Raw genomic sequence first — 19,043 nt, 5'->3', positions numbered from 1 at the left:
CCATGGCCGATGCTGCAATAGCATCTGCCATGGCTGGAGACCCCGATATGCTCCCCCCCCACACCTCCACCGATCGCCTCCCCAGTCCTCCTTTCTGCCCCATACTGTGGTCTGCTCCCCTCCGTCCTCCTGTCCGCTCCCCCCGTGCTTAGATCCACCCCCCCGCCGTGCTCCGACCCCCCCATACTTACCGAGCCTCGCGGTGTCCGTCTGTCTTCTTCATGGGCGCCGCCATCTTCATAGGTAGGGACAATAATAAAAATAAAGAAAATATATATTTTTTTTTTCTTCCCCCACTAGGGTTAGGGTTAGAATTAAGGTTAGAACTAGAGTTAGATTAGGCTATGTGCACACATGGTGCGGATTTGGCTGCGGATCCGCAGCGGATTGGCCACTGCGGATTCGTAGCAGTTTTCCATCAGGTTTACAGTACCATGTAAACCTATTGAAAACCAAATCTGCTGTGCCCATGGTGCGGAAAATACCGCGCTGTGTTGTATTTTCCACAGCATGTCAATTCTTTGTGCGGATTCCGCAGCGTTTTACACCTGTTCCTCAATAGGAATCCGCAGGTGAAATCCGCACAAAAAACACTGGAAATCCGCGGTAAATGCGCAGGTAAAACAAAGTGCCTTTTACCTGCGGATTTTTCAAAAATGGTGCAGAAAAATCTCACACGAATCCGCAATGTGGGCACATAGCCTTAGGGTTAGGGTTGGAATTAGAGTTAGGGTTGGAATTAGGGCAAGGGTTGGAAATAGGGTTAAGATTAGGCTTGTGGTTAGGGTTATGGTTAGGGGTGTGTTGGGTTAAAGTTGGGGTTAGGGTTGGGATTAGGGTTAGGGGTGTGTTGGGTTAGGGGTGTGTTGGGGTTAGGGTTATATCTAGAGTTGGGATTATGGTTTGGGGTGTGTTGGGGTTAGGGTTATATCTAGAGTTGGGATTATGGTTTGGGGTGTGTTGGGGTTAGAGTTGGAGTTAGAATTGAGGGGTTTCCACTGTTTAGGCACATCAGGGGTCTCCAAACGCAACATGGCGCCACCATTGATTCCAGACAATCTTGCGTTCAAAAAGTCAAATGGTGCTCCCTCCCTTCCGAGCACCGACGTGCGCCCAAACAGTGGTTTACCCCCACATATGGGGTACCAGCGTACTCAGGACAAACTGGACAACAACTATTGGGGTCCAATTTCTCCTGTTACCCTTGGGAAAATAAAAAATTGTGGGCTAAAATATCATTTTTGAGAAAAGAAATTATTTTTTATTTTTATGGCTCTGCGTTATAAACTTCTGTGAAGCACTTGGGAGTTCAAAGTGCTCACCACACATCTGGATTAGTTCCTTGGGAGGTCTAGTTTCCAAAATGGGGTCACTTGTGGGGGAGCTCCAATGTTTAGGCACACAGGGGCTCTCCAAACGAGACATGGTGTCCGCTAATGATTGGAGCTAATTTTCCATTCAAAAACCCAAATGAAGTGCCTTCCCTTCCGAGCCCTGCCGTGCGCCCAAACAGTGGTTTACCCCCACATATGGGGTATCATCGTATTCAGGACAAACTGGACAACAACATTTGGTGTCCAATTTCTCCTGTTACCCTTGGGAAAATAAAAATTTCCGGGCTAAAAATCATTTTTCAGGAAAGAAAAATTATTTTTTATTTTCACGGCTCTGCGTTATTAACTTCAGTGAAGCACCTGGGGGTTTAAAGTGCTCACTATGCATCTAGATAAGTTCCTTGAAGGGTCTAGTTTCCAAAATGGGGTCACTTGTAGGGGAGCTCCAATGTTTAGGCGCACAGGGGCTCTCCAAACGCGACATGGTGTCCGCTAACAATTGGAGCTAATTTTCCATTCAAAAAGTCAAATGGCGCGCCTTCCCTTCCGAGCCTTGCCATGCACCTAAACAGTGGTTTACCCCCACATATGAGGTATCGGCGTACTCAGGAGAAATTGCCCAACAAATTTTAGGATCCATTTTATCCTGTTGCCCATGTGAAAAATAAAAAATTGAGGCTAAAAGAATTTTTTTGTGAAAAAAAGTACTTTTTCATTTTTACGGATCAATTTGTGAAGCACCTGGGGGTTTAAAGTGCTCACTATGCTTCTAGATATATTCCTTGGGGGGGTCTACTTTCCAAAATGGGGTCACTTGTGGGGGAGCTCCAATGTTTAGGCACACAGGGGCTCTCCAAACGCGACATGGTGTCCGCTAAAGATTGGAGCCAATTTTTCATTCAAAAAGTCAAATGGCGCTCATTCCCTTCCGAGCCCTGCCGTAGGTATCGGCGTACTCAGGACAAATTGGACAATAACGTTCGTTGTCCAGTTTCTCCTTTTACCCTTGGAAAAATAAACAAATTGTTGCTAAAAGATCATTTTTGTGACTAAAAAGTTAAATGTTCATTTTTTCCTTCCATGTTGCTGCTGCTGCTGTGAAACACCTGAAGGGTTAATAAACTTCTTGAATGTGGTTTTGAGCACCTTGAGGGGGACTTCAAATGTAAGGTGGTCCCTAGAAAAAATGGTTTTGTAAATTTTGTTGTAAAAATGAGAAATCACTGGTCAAATTTTAACCCTTATAACTTTCTAGCAAAAAAAAAATTTTGTCTCCAAAATTGTGCTGATGTGAAGTAGACATGTGGGAAAATGCTATTTATTAACTATTTTGTGTCACATAACTCTCTGGTTTAACAGAATAAAAACTCAAAATGTGAAAATTGCGAAATTTTCAAAATTTTCGCCAAATTTCCGTTTTGTTTTTTTTTCAAATAAACTCAGAAATTATCGACCTAAATTTACCACTAACATGAAGCCCAATATGTCACGAAAAAACATTCTCAGAACCGCTAGGATCCGTTGAAGCGTTCATGAGTTATTACCTCATAAAGGGACACTGGTCAAAATTGCAAAAAACGGCCAGGTCATTAAGGTAAAATTAGGCTGGGCCATGAAGGGGTTAAAAAAAATAAAAAAAATTACATACTCACCTCTTGTCGCTGGGGGTCTGGTGCCAGTGTCCGGAGCAGGCGGGGACACCGGCGTGCTATGGGGACCAGGTGCGGGAGTTGCCGCTGGCTCAGGACACCGGCACTTGCGATATTCACCTTTCCCCATTCCACCGCCGCACGCCTCTCTCTCTTCCGGGTCTCTGCAGTGACTGTTCAGACTGAGGGAGCACACTAACCACGTCATCGGGCTCTCTGAGCTTAACGTCACAGCCAGAGGATGCGGAAGACAGCCCGTCGGTGGAACGGGGACAGGTGAATATCGCATGGCTCACCCTCCCCCGTCATACTCACCCCATCCTGGTGCGGCCTCTGCTTCTCAGATGGTCTCTGGAGCCAGAAGCTTGTTCCCTTGTTCAGTGGTCACATGGTACCGCTCATTAAAGTAATAAATATGCGCTCCACGCCTATGGGAGTGGAGTTGCGTCCGTTTCATTGTATGAAAGAATTACATCCTTCACAAATGGAAAAAAATTGTGATCATTTCATTGGACAAAGACTCCCTTGCTTAAAGGAATATGCAATGAGCAGAATACAGAGGTTGCTTTCACTCCATTGATTAAGAGTAAAAACAATGACAATTTTTACATGCAGACACTCAATTTTATATTCTGTTTTACTGTAATTTTGGTTTCTTATGTCATTGTGTTGTAGGGTCCCAATATCAGCACAGAAAAATATTATAAAGACCCTAATGCTATGTGCGCACATTGAGTACCGTATATACACTCGAGTATAAGCCGAGATTTTCAGCCTAAATTTTTGGGCTGAAAGTGCCCCTCTCGGCTTATACTCGAGTCACGGTCGGAGGCAGGGTCGGCGGGTGAGGGGGAGAGGGCGCTGAGGCATACTTACCTGCTTCCGGGGCTCCTGGCGCTGTCCCTGCAGTCCCACGGTCTCCGGGTACCGCAGCTCTTCCCCTGTTCAGCGGTCACATGGGACCGCTCATTGGAAAAATGAATATGGACTCCACTCCCATAGGGGTGGAGCCGCATATTCATTTCTCTAATGAGCGGTAACGGTGACCGCTGATAGAGGAAGAGGCTGCGGCACCGAAGACCAGCTGTCCGGGGGAAGGAGCGGGACGCTGGGAGCAGGTAAGTATGTCATAGTTACCTGTCCGCGTTAACGCCGGGCGCCGCTCCATCTTCCCGGCGTCTCGCACTGACTGTGCAGGTCAGAGGGTGCGATGACGCATATAGTGCGCGTGCCGCCCTCTGCCTGATCAGTCAGTGCGGAGAGACGCCGGGACGGGACGCTGAGGAGCTGCAAGCAAGAGAGGCGAGTATGTTTTTTTTTATTGCAGCAGCAGCAGCAGCAATTGGCACAGCTTTCTATGGTACATCTATGGGGCAATAATGAACGGTGCAGAGCTCTATATGGCACAGCTATGGGGCAAGAATGAACGGTGCAGAGCACTATATGGCACAGCTATGGGGCAATAATGAACGGTGCAGAGCACTATATGGCACAGCCATGGGGCAATAATGAACGGTGCAGAGCACTATATGGCACAGCTATGGGGCAATAATGAACGGTGCAGAGCACTATGTGGCACAGCTATGGGGCAATAATGAACGGTGCAGAGCACTATATGGCACAGCTATGGGGCAATAATGAACGGTGCAGAGCACGATATGGCACAGCTATGGGGCAATAATGAACGGTGCAGAGCACTATATGGCACAGCTATGGGGCAATAATGAACGGTGCAGAGCACTATATGGCACAGCTATGGCACAGCTATGGTACAGCTATGGGGCAATAATGAACGGTGCAGAGCACTATATGGCACAGCTATGGGGCCATAATGAAAGGTATGGAGCATCTATTTTTATTTTTGAAATTCACCGGTAGCTGCTGTATTTTCCACCCTAGGCTTATACTCGAGTCAATAAGTTTTCCCAGTTTTTTGTGGCAAAATTAGGGGGGGTCGGCTTATACTCGGGTCGGCTTATACTCGAGTATATACGGTAATTGTTGGTAGAATTTTCTGCAAGGTTTCTGCGTCTCTTGTCAGCAACAACACGCGGTTTGCAGCGTTTTTTGCATGCGTTTTTGTATAGCAATGAAGGCTTTTTGAGCTAAAGATAGACATTTAAAAAAAAAATGTTTTGTGATGTAATTTATTTGTTCAACACATTTTTCATTCTGATGCAGTAGCATCAGGGTAATGGGATTAGGGCATGGTGTCAGCTACTGTCGCTGATACCAAGCCCTAGGTTTAGTAATGAAGAGGTGTTAGCCAGACACCCTCTTTACTAAGGCGGTAAGTAAACAGTTAAATAAACACACTGTCACCAGCCTATTTAGGAGCATTAACAGAATGAACCTACATAGGCTGGAACCAAACAGCAAATGTTAATACAAAAAAAAAAAAAAAAAAATGAAAACAAAAATGTTGTGGTCTCCTGCACGATTTTCAAAACCCTTCTCCCTCTCTCCCTGTTGACTTTGTTCACTTTACTTGTTACCTTCATGATCTATGTTCATGATTGCTGTTATTGACATTTGATTTGATCTTTCTTATGCTATATGCATGTTGTCGGTATAATCCTAATAAAAATTTATTGGTTTAAAAAAAAAAAAAACCTAGCAGAGAGAAAGCCGACGGCTGATGTTAATATGCTGGGAACGAGTCAATAGCCATAAAAGTTCCCAGGCTTTTAAAGGGAACCTGTCACCTGAATTTGGCAGGACCGGTTATTGCCTTGCGCAGGCGTGTTCTCCGGAGTACAGAGACTGAACTTCAATCCAATATTGCGGCCAGCATGCAGCCAGCGGGTAAGGAAAGGGTGAATCAAACACCCGAAAACCCCGCCCATATGACCCAAAACTGGTCTCGCCAAATTCAGGTGACAGGTTCCCTTTAATATCAGCTCACAGCTATTTGCTTAGCCTTTACTGGCTAGTTTACAGGGGGACCCACGAAAAATAAATGACATAGGGTCCCCCTATAAAATTGAACCAGCAAAGGCTAGGCCGACAGCAGCAGGCTGATATTAATAGCCTAGAAAGGGGCCATGGATATTGGCACCTCCCAGACTACAAATATCAGCTCAGCCACCTCAGAAAAGGCGCATCTATAAGATTCTCAGTGAAATAGCTGGCATAAGGATTCCATAGCATTTTTGTCCCATTTCCGCATAGGAAAACACACCAAAAACACACCGTGTGCACACAGCCTAAAGGTTTCGCTGGTAAGACGCAAGTAACCTGTCACCCATAAGCAGCAAAACACAAATCACATGCAGGACCCCACATACATCAGAAAAGTGAACTACAGGTAAAAACAAAGTCACCTCACCTTCTTAATGACGTCATTTAGGAAAATGATTTCTGTTAACTTCATGGTCAGGTCATCTTCATTGGTGCCAGATTTCAGGTCGCTCACTACTGAAGGCCGGATACAGAGGGGAGGCACGAGAAGTCTGGTGAGGATAAGGTCACACGGCTTAGCTGCTTCTGGATTCATGAGTAATAAAGGCACGTCTTCAGCTGGGATCCGTTTCAGAATATTTAATACGACTAATGGGTTTAAGTTTTCCTGGAAAGAATCAGATATCAAGTTGGAGAATGAGACAGTCAGAATTTTGTCAAGCATGATCACCAACATTTATGGTATAAGATTTGGATGAGCCGTAAACTGTTTTGGTGAGAAAAACTCGCATCCCTACTGAAATGCGAAATACCGTTAGGCCATGTTCACACAGTGCGTTTTTTACCGCGGAACCGCGGCGGTTTTGCCGCTGCGGTTCCGCAGCTGTTTTCCATGCAGGGTACAGTACACTGTACCCTATGGAAAACAGGACACACTGTGCACATGGTCCGGAAATTTCAAAAAAAAGCCGTGCTGAATAGCTCCCGGAAAAAAGAAGGAGCATGTCAATTCTTCTTCCTGAACCGCAGCGGTTCTGCACCCATAGACCTCCATTGTGAGGTCAAAATCGCAGTAAAACACGCAGATCAAAAATATATCTGCGTGTTTAACTGCGGTTTGATGTGCAGAACCGCTGCAGCAGGAAGTGCGGGGAAGCCGGCGGAAGTGCGGGGCCGGAAGTGCGTGGGCGGAGAGACATGGAGGCATAGCGTCGCATGGGGATCGTGTCGGCCGTTTGATTGATTTGGTATGTGTGTGTGTGTGTGTGTGTGTGTGTGTGTGTGTGTGTGTGTGTGTGTGTGTGCGTGTGTGTGTCCCCATGCGACGCTAGTGCCACCATTGTGCTAAGTCGCCGTATGGGACTACTACTCCCATCCGGTATTAGGATGGGAGAGTTGTCCCTGTGTCCGGCGACTTAGCACAATAGTAAAGTTTACACCAAACACCTACACACAATACACATACATGACACACAGTACAGTACATACAACACATAACACAGAGTATATACTCACCAACAGCACACTTGTAGGCGAAGCCCTCGATCCTCCAGGAAAAAATCCAAAAATAATAAACCAAATTCATACTCCCTGTCCGCAGAATCCATAAAACGAGTGTCCCACGCCGATCCCCTGCTCTCCGGCGATACACTGCCAGGAGCGAAGCTCCTAGCAGTGTATCGCGTACTGTTCCGGAGTTCAATGGCTCCGGCGTCTCGGTTAACAGCAGTACAGCTGCGTTGAACTTTCCCACGCAGCACTGCCGTTAAGCGAGAGTGCCGGGGTCAATGACCGCCGGTAAACTCGCTCGCGCATGCGCAGTGACACACCGACAGGAACTATGGCTCCTGTCAGTGTGTTGCTGCATCCGTGGAGAGCAGACATATCTCTGGATGTGTCTGTTCTCCATGGAAAATCTTCGTGGGATACGTGGATACTTAAATACGTGACACGTGTCACTTAAATACGTGATACGTGGCACTTAAATACGTGGCACGTGGCACTTAAATACGTGGCACGTGGCACTTAAATACGTGATACGTGGCACTGAAATACGTGGCACGTGGCACTTAAATACGTGATACGTGGCACTGAAATACGTGGCACGTGGCACTTAAATACGTGGCACGTGGCACTTAAATACGTGGCACTTAAATACGTGGCACGTGGCACTGAAATACGTGGCACGTGGCACTGAAATACGTGGCACGTGGCACTTAAATACGTGGCACGTGGCACTTAAATACGTGATACGTGGCACTGAAATACGTGGCACGTGGCACTTAAATACGTGATACGTGGCACTGAAATACGTGGCACGTGGCACTTAAATACGTGGCACTTAAATACGTGATACGTGGCACTGAAATACGTGGCACTGAAATACGTGGCACGTGGCACTGAAATACGTGGCACGTGGCACTTAAATACGTGATACGTGGCACTGAAATACGTGGCACGTGGCACTTAAATACGTGGCACGTGGCACTGAAATACGTGGCACTTAGGCTATGTTCACATTTGCGTTGTGCGCCGCATGCGTCCTTTTTTTGATTGATTTTGGACGCAGCAAAAATGCAACTTGCTGCGTCCTCTGCGCCCGGATGCGTGCGCTGCAGTGACGCATGCGGCGCAAAACGCGGAGCGCTGTCATTCAAAACACGTCCACTCATTTTGGTGTTTAGTCCCAAAATGGAGGATGGAAGAAGAAAAGGGTTGGACAAGGAAATGACATCATTTTTTTTTTTTTTTTTCCCCCACTGCAGTAAACTTTATTTCTGTCAAACACAGACAATCTGCAGACAAAACTGCATCAAAAAACGCACTAAAAAACGCACCAAAAAACGCACCAAAAACGCACCAAAAACGCACCAAAAAACGCACCTGCGTTTTCTGCAGAGACCTGCAGTTTCAGTCAGGAAAAAAAAAGGATGGAAATCCTGAACGTGTGAACATAGCCTTAAAGTCATATGTCAGGTTCCCTTCCTTTGATGCAAGCTCCGGAGCTAAGCCTGTATGAATACCAGCAGACACTGGCTGTGTTACACAGCCATCACAGACCGCTAACAACAGCAAATATACAGTGGCTTGCGAAAGCATTCACGCCCCCCAACACTGTTGACATGTTTTGTGTTTTGCTATGTCACAACCTGGAATTTCACTTTTTTCCCCCCAGGGTTTGCACTAGTTCAGGTAAACAACATGTCTACAACTGTAAACAATTGGTGTTTGCTTCACATTAAAAAGAAAAAAAAAAGGATAATAGAAAAATTAATTGTGAAAAACTATTCATCCCCCTAAAGTCAGTACTTTGTAGAGCCTCCTTTGGTGGCAATTACAGCTGCAAGCTGCTGTGAGCTTTTCACATCTTGCCACTGGGATTTTTGCCCATTCCTCAAGGCAAAACTGCTCCAATTCCTTCATGTTAGATGGTTTCCTCTGGTGAACAGCAATCTTCAAGTCTAACCACAGATTCTCCATGTTATTACAGTCAGGGCTTTGAGTAGGTCACGCCAAAACATTTACAAGTTTTCCCTTCAACCACTCGAGTATTGCTTTAGCAGTATGCTTTGGGTCATTTTCTTGTTGGAAGGTGAACTGTTATGGTCCTGGTGGTTAGGAACACATGAACTGACCTGATAGGTAAACCAGAAATAAAGGACAAGCTCTGGGAATGTGGGAACTTTACTGACCGCAACCCTGATCCCATCAACACACTATAGGCAGCCGTGGAGCGTTCCTGACAGGCCTAGACGCCTCTTCACAGCCTGAGAAACTAGCTATGCCTAGAGAGAAACAAAGCCTCACTTGCCTCAGAGAAATTTACCCCAAAGTATAGACAGCCCCCCACAAATAATAACGGGGAGTTAAGGGGAAAACACAAACGTAGAAATGAAAACAGATTTTCGCAAATGAGGCCCGCTAATCACTAAATAGTCAGAAGATAGCAAGGAATCTGTGCGGTCAGTATAAAATACTATAAAAATTATCCACGCAGAGAATACAAAAAACCCTCACACCGACTCACGATGTGAGGGGCGCAACTCTGTACCCCAGAGCTTCCAGCTAGCAAGAAAATAACATATAAGCAAGCTGGACTGAACTCATCATATACTGAGAAACATTTTCAAAAAACAATGAGCAAAAATGAACTAGCAAGACTTAGCTTCTCCAGGAGGAGACAGGTCACAAGGGAAGTCCCAGAGAGATCTGAACCAGTACTGAATACAACGACAGCAGGCAACAAGTAAAGGTCCAGGTGGAGTTAAATAGGCAGCCAGCAAAGCAGAAAACGAGGCAGCTGGAACCCAGCAACAGACCAGCCGTATCGCTCAAAGCCACCAGAGGGAGCCCAAGAACAGAACTCACAAAGTACCACTCATGACCACAGGAGGGAGCCCGAGAACGGAATTCACAACAGTGAACCTCCATCCCAGTCTCAAATCACTGACAGAAACAAGTTTTGCTCAAGAATATCCCTGTAGTTCACACCATCAATCTTCCCCTCGACTTGGACCATTTTCCCTGTTCCCTGCTGCCGATAAACATCTCCACAGCACGATGTTACCACCACCATGTTTCACTATGAGGATGTGTTCTTGTGTTGTGTTGGTTTGGTGCCAGACATCGCATTTATCTTGGTGGCCAATAAGTTAAATTTTGGGCTTATCTGGCCACAGCACCTTCCTCCATACATTTGAGTAATCTTCAACATGTATTTAGGCAAACTCAAAACGAGCCTAAAACAAAAATATTGTAAGTAAACATGGAGTGTACGGGTTATTGTAGTCATATGGACAGATACTCCAGTCTCTGCTTTGGAATACTAATTCAGGGTTACCTTTGCCTCTTCGATTAATGCCCTCCTTACCCCAGCTGAGAGTTATGGTGGGTGGCCCTCTCTTGACAGGTTTGTTGTGATACCAAGTTCTTTTCATTTGATGATGCTCCAGGGATCATCAGAGATTGGGATATTTTATTTTTTTTAAACACCCCCCCTCTTAACTTGAAATTCTCAACAACTTTATCCCCGACTTGTCTAGAGATCTCCTTGGTCCTCATGATGTTGTTTGGTTAGTGGTGACTCTTGCTTAACCCCTTCACCACCTTTGGTTTTTCCATTTTTGAGTTTCCCTTTCTCCATCCCCCTCATTGGGGGACACAGGACCATGGGTGTTATGCTGCTGCCACTAGGTGACTGACAGTAATAAGTTAATAAAAAAAAAAAAAGTTAGCTCCTCTGCAGTATACACCCTTGTGCTGTCTCCAAGAGAGCCAGTTCTTGCTTAGTGTCCATAGGAGGCACACTGGTCTGGTCTTCAGACCTAAAGTCTTTTATTTTATTTTTATTTTTACTACAGACGAATGGGGTGATAGATCCTTTCAAGGTTCTGATCTCCTCGAACCATCAACAGGCGAGCATGGAGAATGTAGCCTCTCCTGCGATGTGGGATGCTATCTGAGCTGAATTTTTTAGGGGCGATGGGTCCCTTAAAGGGCACCGATCTCCTCTGCACCTTACAGACGAGCATATCGAGTGTCACCTTCACGTATCCTCCTCTGCAGCCAGGCCCAATTCTGGACATTAGCCCTGTCCCATCCTAGGGGGTTTAACCTCTTGGATGTACAGAGGCCCCTTGTGTGGCATCCGAGCAGCCCCCACTGCAACACCACTGTCAAAAGGGAATGGTACAAGGAGGGGGACGGTACCTCTCCACCTCCCTATTAAAAGGATGGTAGATTGAGCATGATCCCTTTATCCCTGCACCGTCCAAGGTCAGCAGCAGCAGGAGGACTTGTACCGCGTGCATATTGCTGGCTTACCTGCCACCCAGCAGCTTCTCTGGGTAATTGCCGGGGCTGGAGGGTTCTGGGCAGGCGCCCACCTTTCTGGCGCTTCTCGTACAGGACGAGAAGAGCATCTCCTAATCTCAGCGGCCATCTCCCCTTCTCCAACGGACCCTCCGGACATACACTGGCATCCGGCAGCGGTCTATGAAGCAATTTTGCCAGGAACAACTCACCACGGCATCAGTACTCTCTGGGGAGGCTCAGCAGTTACAGTGCCACGCAGAAGGACCTGGGGACGCAGGATCTGGGCAAGGGAGAGCTACTCTAGACCATCCTCCTCCTCCCTGCTGTAACCTTTTTCTCTGCAGGAATTTTTAAAGGGAATACATAGAAGGGTACAATGTCCCAGCCTAAAGCATCTAAAAAGGCTAACAAGGCTATTGCAATCTTCACTTCATGTACTTCCTGCCAGTCTGCGTCTCTTAAGTCTCAGTCTTCACTGCTCTGCAATGCCTGTGACCCCAAATGCCCTCAGGAACACCGCCACCACCAAGCCCAGTGTACCTAGCCCCCCTGAATGGGCTTCGTCACTGTTACAATCCATGGCTTCTCTGGCCAAAGAGATTGAATCCCTCCATTATCCCTCCAGGGATCGGAGTATGCACAGGTCTGACATAAATAGACCCTCTTCCATATGGGAGCAGTCGGTCAGCAGGGGCAGAGAGCACTCTAGAAATCTACAGGTGTCTAGGAAAAGGGTCCGCAGCACGTCCCCAGAGCATTCACGTGCATTCTCGTCTAGGAGTTCTGCTTTTTGCTCTCCCTCTTCAGTGGTCAGTAGCGAACGGGAATCTGAGTACTAATCGGACACTTCCTGGACCTGGATTTGCCAGACTTCCAGAAAACGGTAGAATCGCCGATTGAGGCGGTCAAACTCTCATTAAACGTTGAGGAGAAATCTGACAACAATCCGGATCAAGCTGTGTCCTTTAAGGCTAAACGCCCCCATAAGACTTTTGCAGTTCACCCTGAGTTTACGGCCATACTCAATCGTCACAGGGAGCAAACGGACAAACGCTTCACAGGACAAAAGTCTCTTGAAGTGAAATATCCTTTTTCGGCTGTGCTGAGGAAGGGCTGGGCTGAATCCCCTGTTGTAGACCCGCCAGTCTCTCGCCTGGCATCCAAGACCCTTTTATCTGTACCGGATGGGTCATCCATTAAAAATCCCACTGACCGTCAGAGAGAACACCTGGCTCGCTCTGTCTTTGAGGCCTCATGCTCGGCCCGCTCTCCTTCATTCGCTGCAGCATAGGTTGCCAAGGAGATGGTCTTCTGGGCAGATAACCTGGCCAAATCCATTCAGAGCTCCAATCTCCTCTCTGATACACTACATCTTGCCAGTCAAATTTCTCAGGCTGGAGATTACCTGGTACACGTATATTTGGACACGGTGAACGCTATCACGATCAGAAGAGCATTATGGCTCAAAGAAGGGAAAGCGGACTCTGCGTCCAAAAAGCCCTTCATTTCTCTGCCTTACCAGAGTGGTCGCTTTTTTGGTGAGAAGCTGGATCAGCTTATTTCTGATGCCATGGGAGGAAAGAGTAAATTTCTTCCCCAGCAGAGACTTAGACGTCCTTTTCGGAAACAACAAAAGTTCAGTTTCCAAGCCTTTCGCTCCATCCCGGGCTGTTCCACCCCCTCTACCTCTCCGGGTCAGGGCGCTCCCCACACAGGGACAGAGGTTATCGAGTCTCCTACAGGCCTAGTTGTCAATGGAAATCTCGCCCAAAACAGTCGAGATCTAAGAGACCTAGGTCTCAGATTTTCCACCCGCTGACTCTTGACGTTGTCCGGTCGACACCGGCAGGGTGGGCGGCTGCCTGCTTCTGTTCAGTCAGGCCTGGCTGTCCGTCGTCCACGACGAATGGGTCAGAGAGCTGGTGTCATCTGAATACATGATTGATTTTTCTACACGTCACCCAAAGCGTTTCTTCCGTTCTGGTCCTTCAGCGTCAGAGGCAAGGGCAAAGGCCTTTTCAAGAGCCACAGACACATTGCGTCACAATAGCGTCATAGTCCCCTGTTTCGGAAAACAAAGTTTCAGGGTTTCTACACGAAGCTTTTCGTGGTCCCAAAAAAGGAAGGAAAGATGAGACCCATTCTAGACCTCAAACTTCTAAACAAGTTTGTCAAGGTTCGTCTTTTTCGCATGGAATCTCTGCGTTCAGTCAGCACTTTTGTGGAAGGAGGAGAATTTTTGGCATCCATCGACATCTGAGACACTTACCTGTATATCCCGATCTTTCCTCCCCACCAGATTCCTGCACTTTGCAATTCACGACCAACATTTCCAATTCACGGCCCTGTCTTTCGGCCTCGCCACGGCCACCAAAGTGTTCACAAAGGTCATGGCAGCCATCATGTCCATCTTACACTCTAGAGGCGTGGTCATTCTGCCTTAACCGGACGACTTCTTGGTCAAAAGCCCATCCTTCCACGATTGCGAGGTCTCTGTTTGCATTACTTTCTACACCCTTTCGTGCCTGGGCTGGCTGATAAACTTAATCAAGTCATCCCCTGTCCCAGCCCAGCAGATATCCTTTTTAGGGATGACCCTGGACACTTCTCGAGGTTAGTAACACTTCCTCGAGAAAAGGTCTTAGCCCTTCAACAAGGAGCCAGTGTCCTGTCAATCGTCCCCTCATTCCATCCGGTTTGCCATGAGGGTACTGGGAAAAAATGGTGGGAGCAATGGAAGTGGTCCCTTTTGCGCAGCTGCACCTTCGTCCCCTACAGCACGCTCTTCTGGAGGCCTGGGACAGGAACCCTTTCTCCCTTGACCGCCGGTGAAGTTTACCCCCGTGGGTCAGACGAGCTCTCAGATGGTGGACATTGAACTCTTCTCTCAATCAGGGGAAGTCCTCTCTCCTGGTTCATTGGCTAGTGGTGACCACCGACGGCCAGCCTTTGATCATCACATCGCCCATGGCCACTGGTCCATCCGAGATTCGAAACTCCTGATCAATGTACTGGAGATTCACGCAATATGGCTGGCCCTACATCAGTTCCATTATCTCCTAGCGGGTCACCATCAGAATTCAATCAGACAATGCCGCGGTTGTGGCATACATAAACAATCAAGTGGGTAACCACAGCTGCGTGGCTATGTCCGAGGTCTCTCACATTCTCCGATGGGCAGAAGACAACGCATTATAATATTCACTCCCAGGCTTCCGCAGATGCGGGTCTAGGCAGAATTCTGCAAGCCACAGTTGCGCACACCCGCAATGTGAATAAATCATAAGTCACTGCGGGGCTAGGATTCACAAGCAGGGCGGCCGCACAGGCGTAGTCACCGAGACTGCATATGAGGAAAGACGGGCAGCGCTCACTGCGCCTGCACCAGGCAGGAGAAAAGAGCGCAGGCGCCGGCTATTTTCAAAACAGCGCTGAGAAGGCGTCGCCCGGCGCCAAGAAGACTTGAGTGACAGCTGTGTGGCATCTGCTGCAGGGGGGAAAGCCTGCCCCCTTGACTGAAGAAAGGTATTTTCTGACAAAGTAAAAAACTGATTATTTCTCTAGGTACAGCACCCAGAACTAAAAGAGCCACCTTGTCAGAATGCAGCATTACTGCTGCACAAGGTGGCTCTTTTAGTTTGAAACGACTGGGGGGGGGGGGGGTGTTTCAGGTTCCTGTTGTGAATTCCGCTCTTGGGCTCCCTCCGGTGGTTGTAAGTGGCACTTTTGTGAGTTCTGCTCTTGGACTCCCTCCGGTGGTTTTAAGTGGTACTGCTGCTCCTTGGAATTAGCAGTCAACAGCTGTTTCCACTGATTGTCTTTATGGCTCGGCTATTTAACCTGGTTCTATCTTTCAGTCTGTGCCAGTTGTCAATGGTTCCTGGTTGGATTCACATCTCTTCTTGGGATTTCCCTGATATTCTGACCAGTTCAGCAAAGATAAGTCCTAGCCTTGTTCTTTTGCAGTCCACTTTTTGTGGACTTAATCGTTCTGCACTTTCTATGTTTTTTCTAGTCCAGCTTGTCAGTATGGATTATTTCAGTTAAGCTGGAAGCTCTGGGAAGCAGATTTACCCTCCACACCTTTAGTCAGGTGTGGAGATTTTTGTAAACTCTGTGGTGGATTTTTCTAGTTATTAATACTGACCGCACAGTATTCTGTCTTGTTCTATCTATCTAGCGAGATTGGCCTCCTTTACTACATCCTGGTTTCATTCTGCGTATGTCATTTCCCTCTCCACTCACAGTCAATATTTGTGGGGGGCTGTCTATCCTTTGGGGATTTTCTCTGAGGCAAGATAGCTTTCCTGTTTCTATCTTTAGGGGTAGTTAATCCTCCGGCTGTGACGAGGTGTCTAGGGAGTGACAGGAACATCCCACGGCTACTTCTGTGTGTTAAGCTCAGGAATTGCGGTCAGTACAGGTACCACCTCCTCCAGAGCACGTCCCATGTTGCTCCTAAACCACCAGGTCATAACAGTACAACTGGCCAAAAATGAATTAAATGCATCTCAAAAGAAGGAAAAAAAAAATTGAGCCATTTTTTTTTCTGCAGTCTGTTTTGTCTTTTTTTTCCCTCTTAATCTCTGGGTGGTTCAGGATTTTGGCGCTGGCATGGATATTCAGGGTTTGTTTTCTCGTGTGGATCAACTTGCTGCAAGAGTACAGAGTATCCAAGATTATGTTGTCCAGACTCCGGCTTTAGAGCCTAAAATTCCTACTCCTGATGTGTTTTTGGGGGATAGATCCAAGTTTTTGAACTTTAAAAATAACTGCAAATTGTTTTTTGCTTTGAAACCCCGTTCCTCAGGTGATCCCATTCAGCAGGTTAAAATTGTCATCTCTCTGCTGCGTGGTGACCCTCAGGACTGGGCATTCTCCCTTGAATCAGGGGATCCGGCATTGCTTAATGTAGACGCATTTTTTCTAGCGCTCGGATTATTGTATGACGAACCTAATTCTGTGGATCATGCAGAAAAAAATCTTGTTGGCCCTATATCAGGGTCAGGAAGCGGCAGAATTATACTGCCAGAAATTTAGAAAATGGTCTGTGCTCACTAAATGGAATGAGGATGCTCTGGCAGCAATTTTAAGAAAGGGTCTTTCTGAAGCCCTTAAAGATGTTATGGTGGGGTTCCCCACGAATGCTGGTTTGAGCGAATCTATGTCTCTAGCCATTCAGATTGATCGGCGCCTGCGCGAGCGCAAAGTTGTGCACCATATGGCAGTGTCCTCTGAGCGGAGTCCTGAGCCTATGCAATGTGATAGGATTTTGACTAGAGCAGAACGGCAGGGATTCAGATGTCAGAATAGGCCGTGTTTTTACTGTGGTGATTCTGCTCATGTTATTTCTGATTGCCCTAAGCGTACTAAGAGGGTAGCTAGGTCTGTTACCATCAGTACTGTACAGCCTAAATTTCTCTTATCGGTGACCCTGATTTGCTCATTATCGTCCTTTTCTGTCATGGCATTTGTGGATTCAGGTGCTGCCCTGAACTTGATGGACTTGGAATTCACCAGGTGCTGTGGTTTTTCCTTGCAGCCTTTGCAGAGTCCTATTCCTTTGAGGGGCATTGATGCTACACCGTTGGCCAAGGATAAACCTCAGTATTGGACTCAGCTGACCATGTGCATGGCTCCAGCACATCAGGAAGATTGCCGTTTTCTGGTGTTGCATAACTTGCATGATGTTGTTGTACTGGGTTTTCCATGGTTACAGGAACATAATCCGGTGCTGGATTGGAAATCTATGTCTGTGACTAGTTGGGGTTGTCAAGGGGTACATAGTGACGTTCCTTTGATGTCAATTTCCTCTTCCCCCTCTTCTGAAGTCCCTGAGTTTTTGTCGGATTTCCAGGATGTATTTGATGAGCCCAAGTCCAGTTCCCTTCCTCCACATAGGGACTGTGATTGTGCTATTAACTTGATTCCTGGCTGTAAGTTCCCTAAGGGCTGACTTTTCAATTTGTCTGTGCCAGAGCATGCCGCCATGCGGAGTTATGTCAAGGAGTCTTTGGAGAAGGGACATATTCGGCCGTCTTCGTCACCTTTGGGAGCGGGATTCTTTTTTGTTGCCAAGAAGGATGGCTCCTTGAGACCCTGTATTGATTATCGCCTCTTGAATAAGATCACGGTCAAATTCCAATACCCTTTACCTTTGCTTTCTGATCTGTTTGCTCGGATTAAGGGGGCTAGTTGGTTTACTAAGATTGACCTTCGAGGGGCATATAATCTTATTCGTATTAAACAGGGTGACAAATGGAAAACTGCATTTAATACGCCCGAAGGCCATTTTGAATACCTTGTGATGCCTTTCTAATGCTCCTTCTGTATTTCAGTCCTTCATGCATGATATTTTCCGCAATTATCTTGATAAATTCATGATTGTGTATTTGGATGATATTTTGATTTTTTCCGATGATTGGGAGTCTCATGTGAAGCAGGTCAGGATGGTATTCCAGATCCTTCGTGATAATGCTTTATTTGTGAAGGGGTCCAAGTGCCTATTTGGAGTTCAGAAGGTCTCTTTTTTGGGTTTTATTTTTTCTCCCTCGTCTATAGAAATGGATCCTGTTAAGGTCCAAGCCATTCATGACTGGATTCAACCCACATTGGTGAAGAGCCTTCAGAAATTTTTGGGCTTTGCTAATTTTTATCGCCATTTCATTGCCAACTTTTCCAGTGTGGTTAAACCCTTGACCGATTTGACAAAGAAAGGCGCTGATGTGACGAATTGGTCCTCTGCGGCTGTAGAGGCCTTTCAGGAGCTTAAACACAGATTTACTTCTGCCCGTGTTGCGTCAGCCGGATGTTTCTCTTCCTTTTCAGGTTGAGGTTGACGCTTCTGAGATTGGGGCAGGGGCCCTTTTGTCTCAGAGGAATTCTGATGGTTCTTTGATGAAACCGTGTGCTTTTTTTTTTCCAGAAAGTTTTCACCTGCGGAGCGCAATTGGGAGTTGTTGGCTATGAAGTGGGCATTTGAAAAGTGGCGACATTGACTTGAGGGAGCCAAGCACCGCGTTGTGGTCTTGACCGATCATAAGAATCTGATTTACCTCAAGTCGGCCAAGCGGCTGAACCCTAGAGAGGCTCGATGGTCCCTGTTTTTCTCCCGTTTTGATTTTGTGGTCTCGTATCTTCCGGGATCTAAGAATGTTAAGGCTGATGCCCTCTCTAGGAGTTTTTTTCCTGATTCTCCTGGAGTTCTTGAGCCGGTTGGCATTCTTAAAGAAGGGGTGATTCTTTCTGCCATCTCCCCTGATTTACAGCGGGTACTTCAGGAATTTCAGGCTGATAAACCTGACCACTGTCCAGTGGGGAAGCTGTTTGTTCCTGATAGATGGAC

General features: G+C 46.9%; 1 protein-coding gene across 1 annotated transcript in view; it reads right to left on the bottom strand.

Moving 5' to 3' along the window:
- Positions 1 to 19,043, bottom strand: part of POLR3A (RNA polymerase III subunit A) — a 259,739-nt gene that overhangs the window by 188,256 nt on the left and 52,440 nt on the right. Inside the window, exon 6 of the mRNA XM_077259406.1 lies at positions 6,312 to 6,551. Coding sequence (XP_077115521.1) covers positions 6,312 to 6,551 — 240 coding nt within the window. The remainder of the gene's footprint in view (positions 1 to 6,311; positions 6,552 to 19,043) is intronic.

This window comes from Ranitomeya variabilis, chromosome 4, assembly GCF_051348905.1.
Source record: "Ranitomeya variabilis isolate aRanVar5 chromosome 4, aRanVar5.hap1, whole genome shotgun sequence".
Taxonomy (NCBI): domain Eukaryota; kingdom Metazoa; phylum Chordata; class Amphibia; order Anura; family Dendrobatidae; genus Ranitomeya; species Ranitomeya variabilis.
The sequence above is the reverse complement of the archived record's forward strand: the minus strand, read 5'-3'. Positions and strand labels throughout refer to the sequence as shown.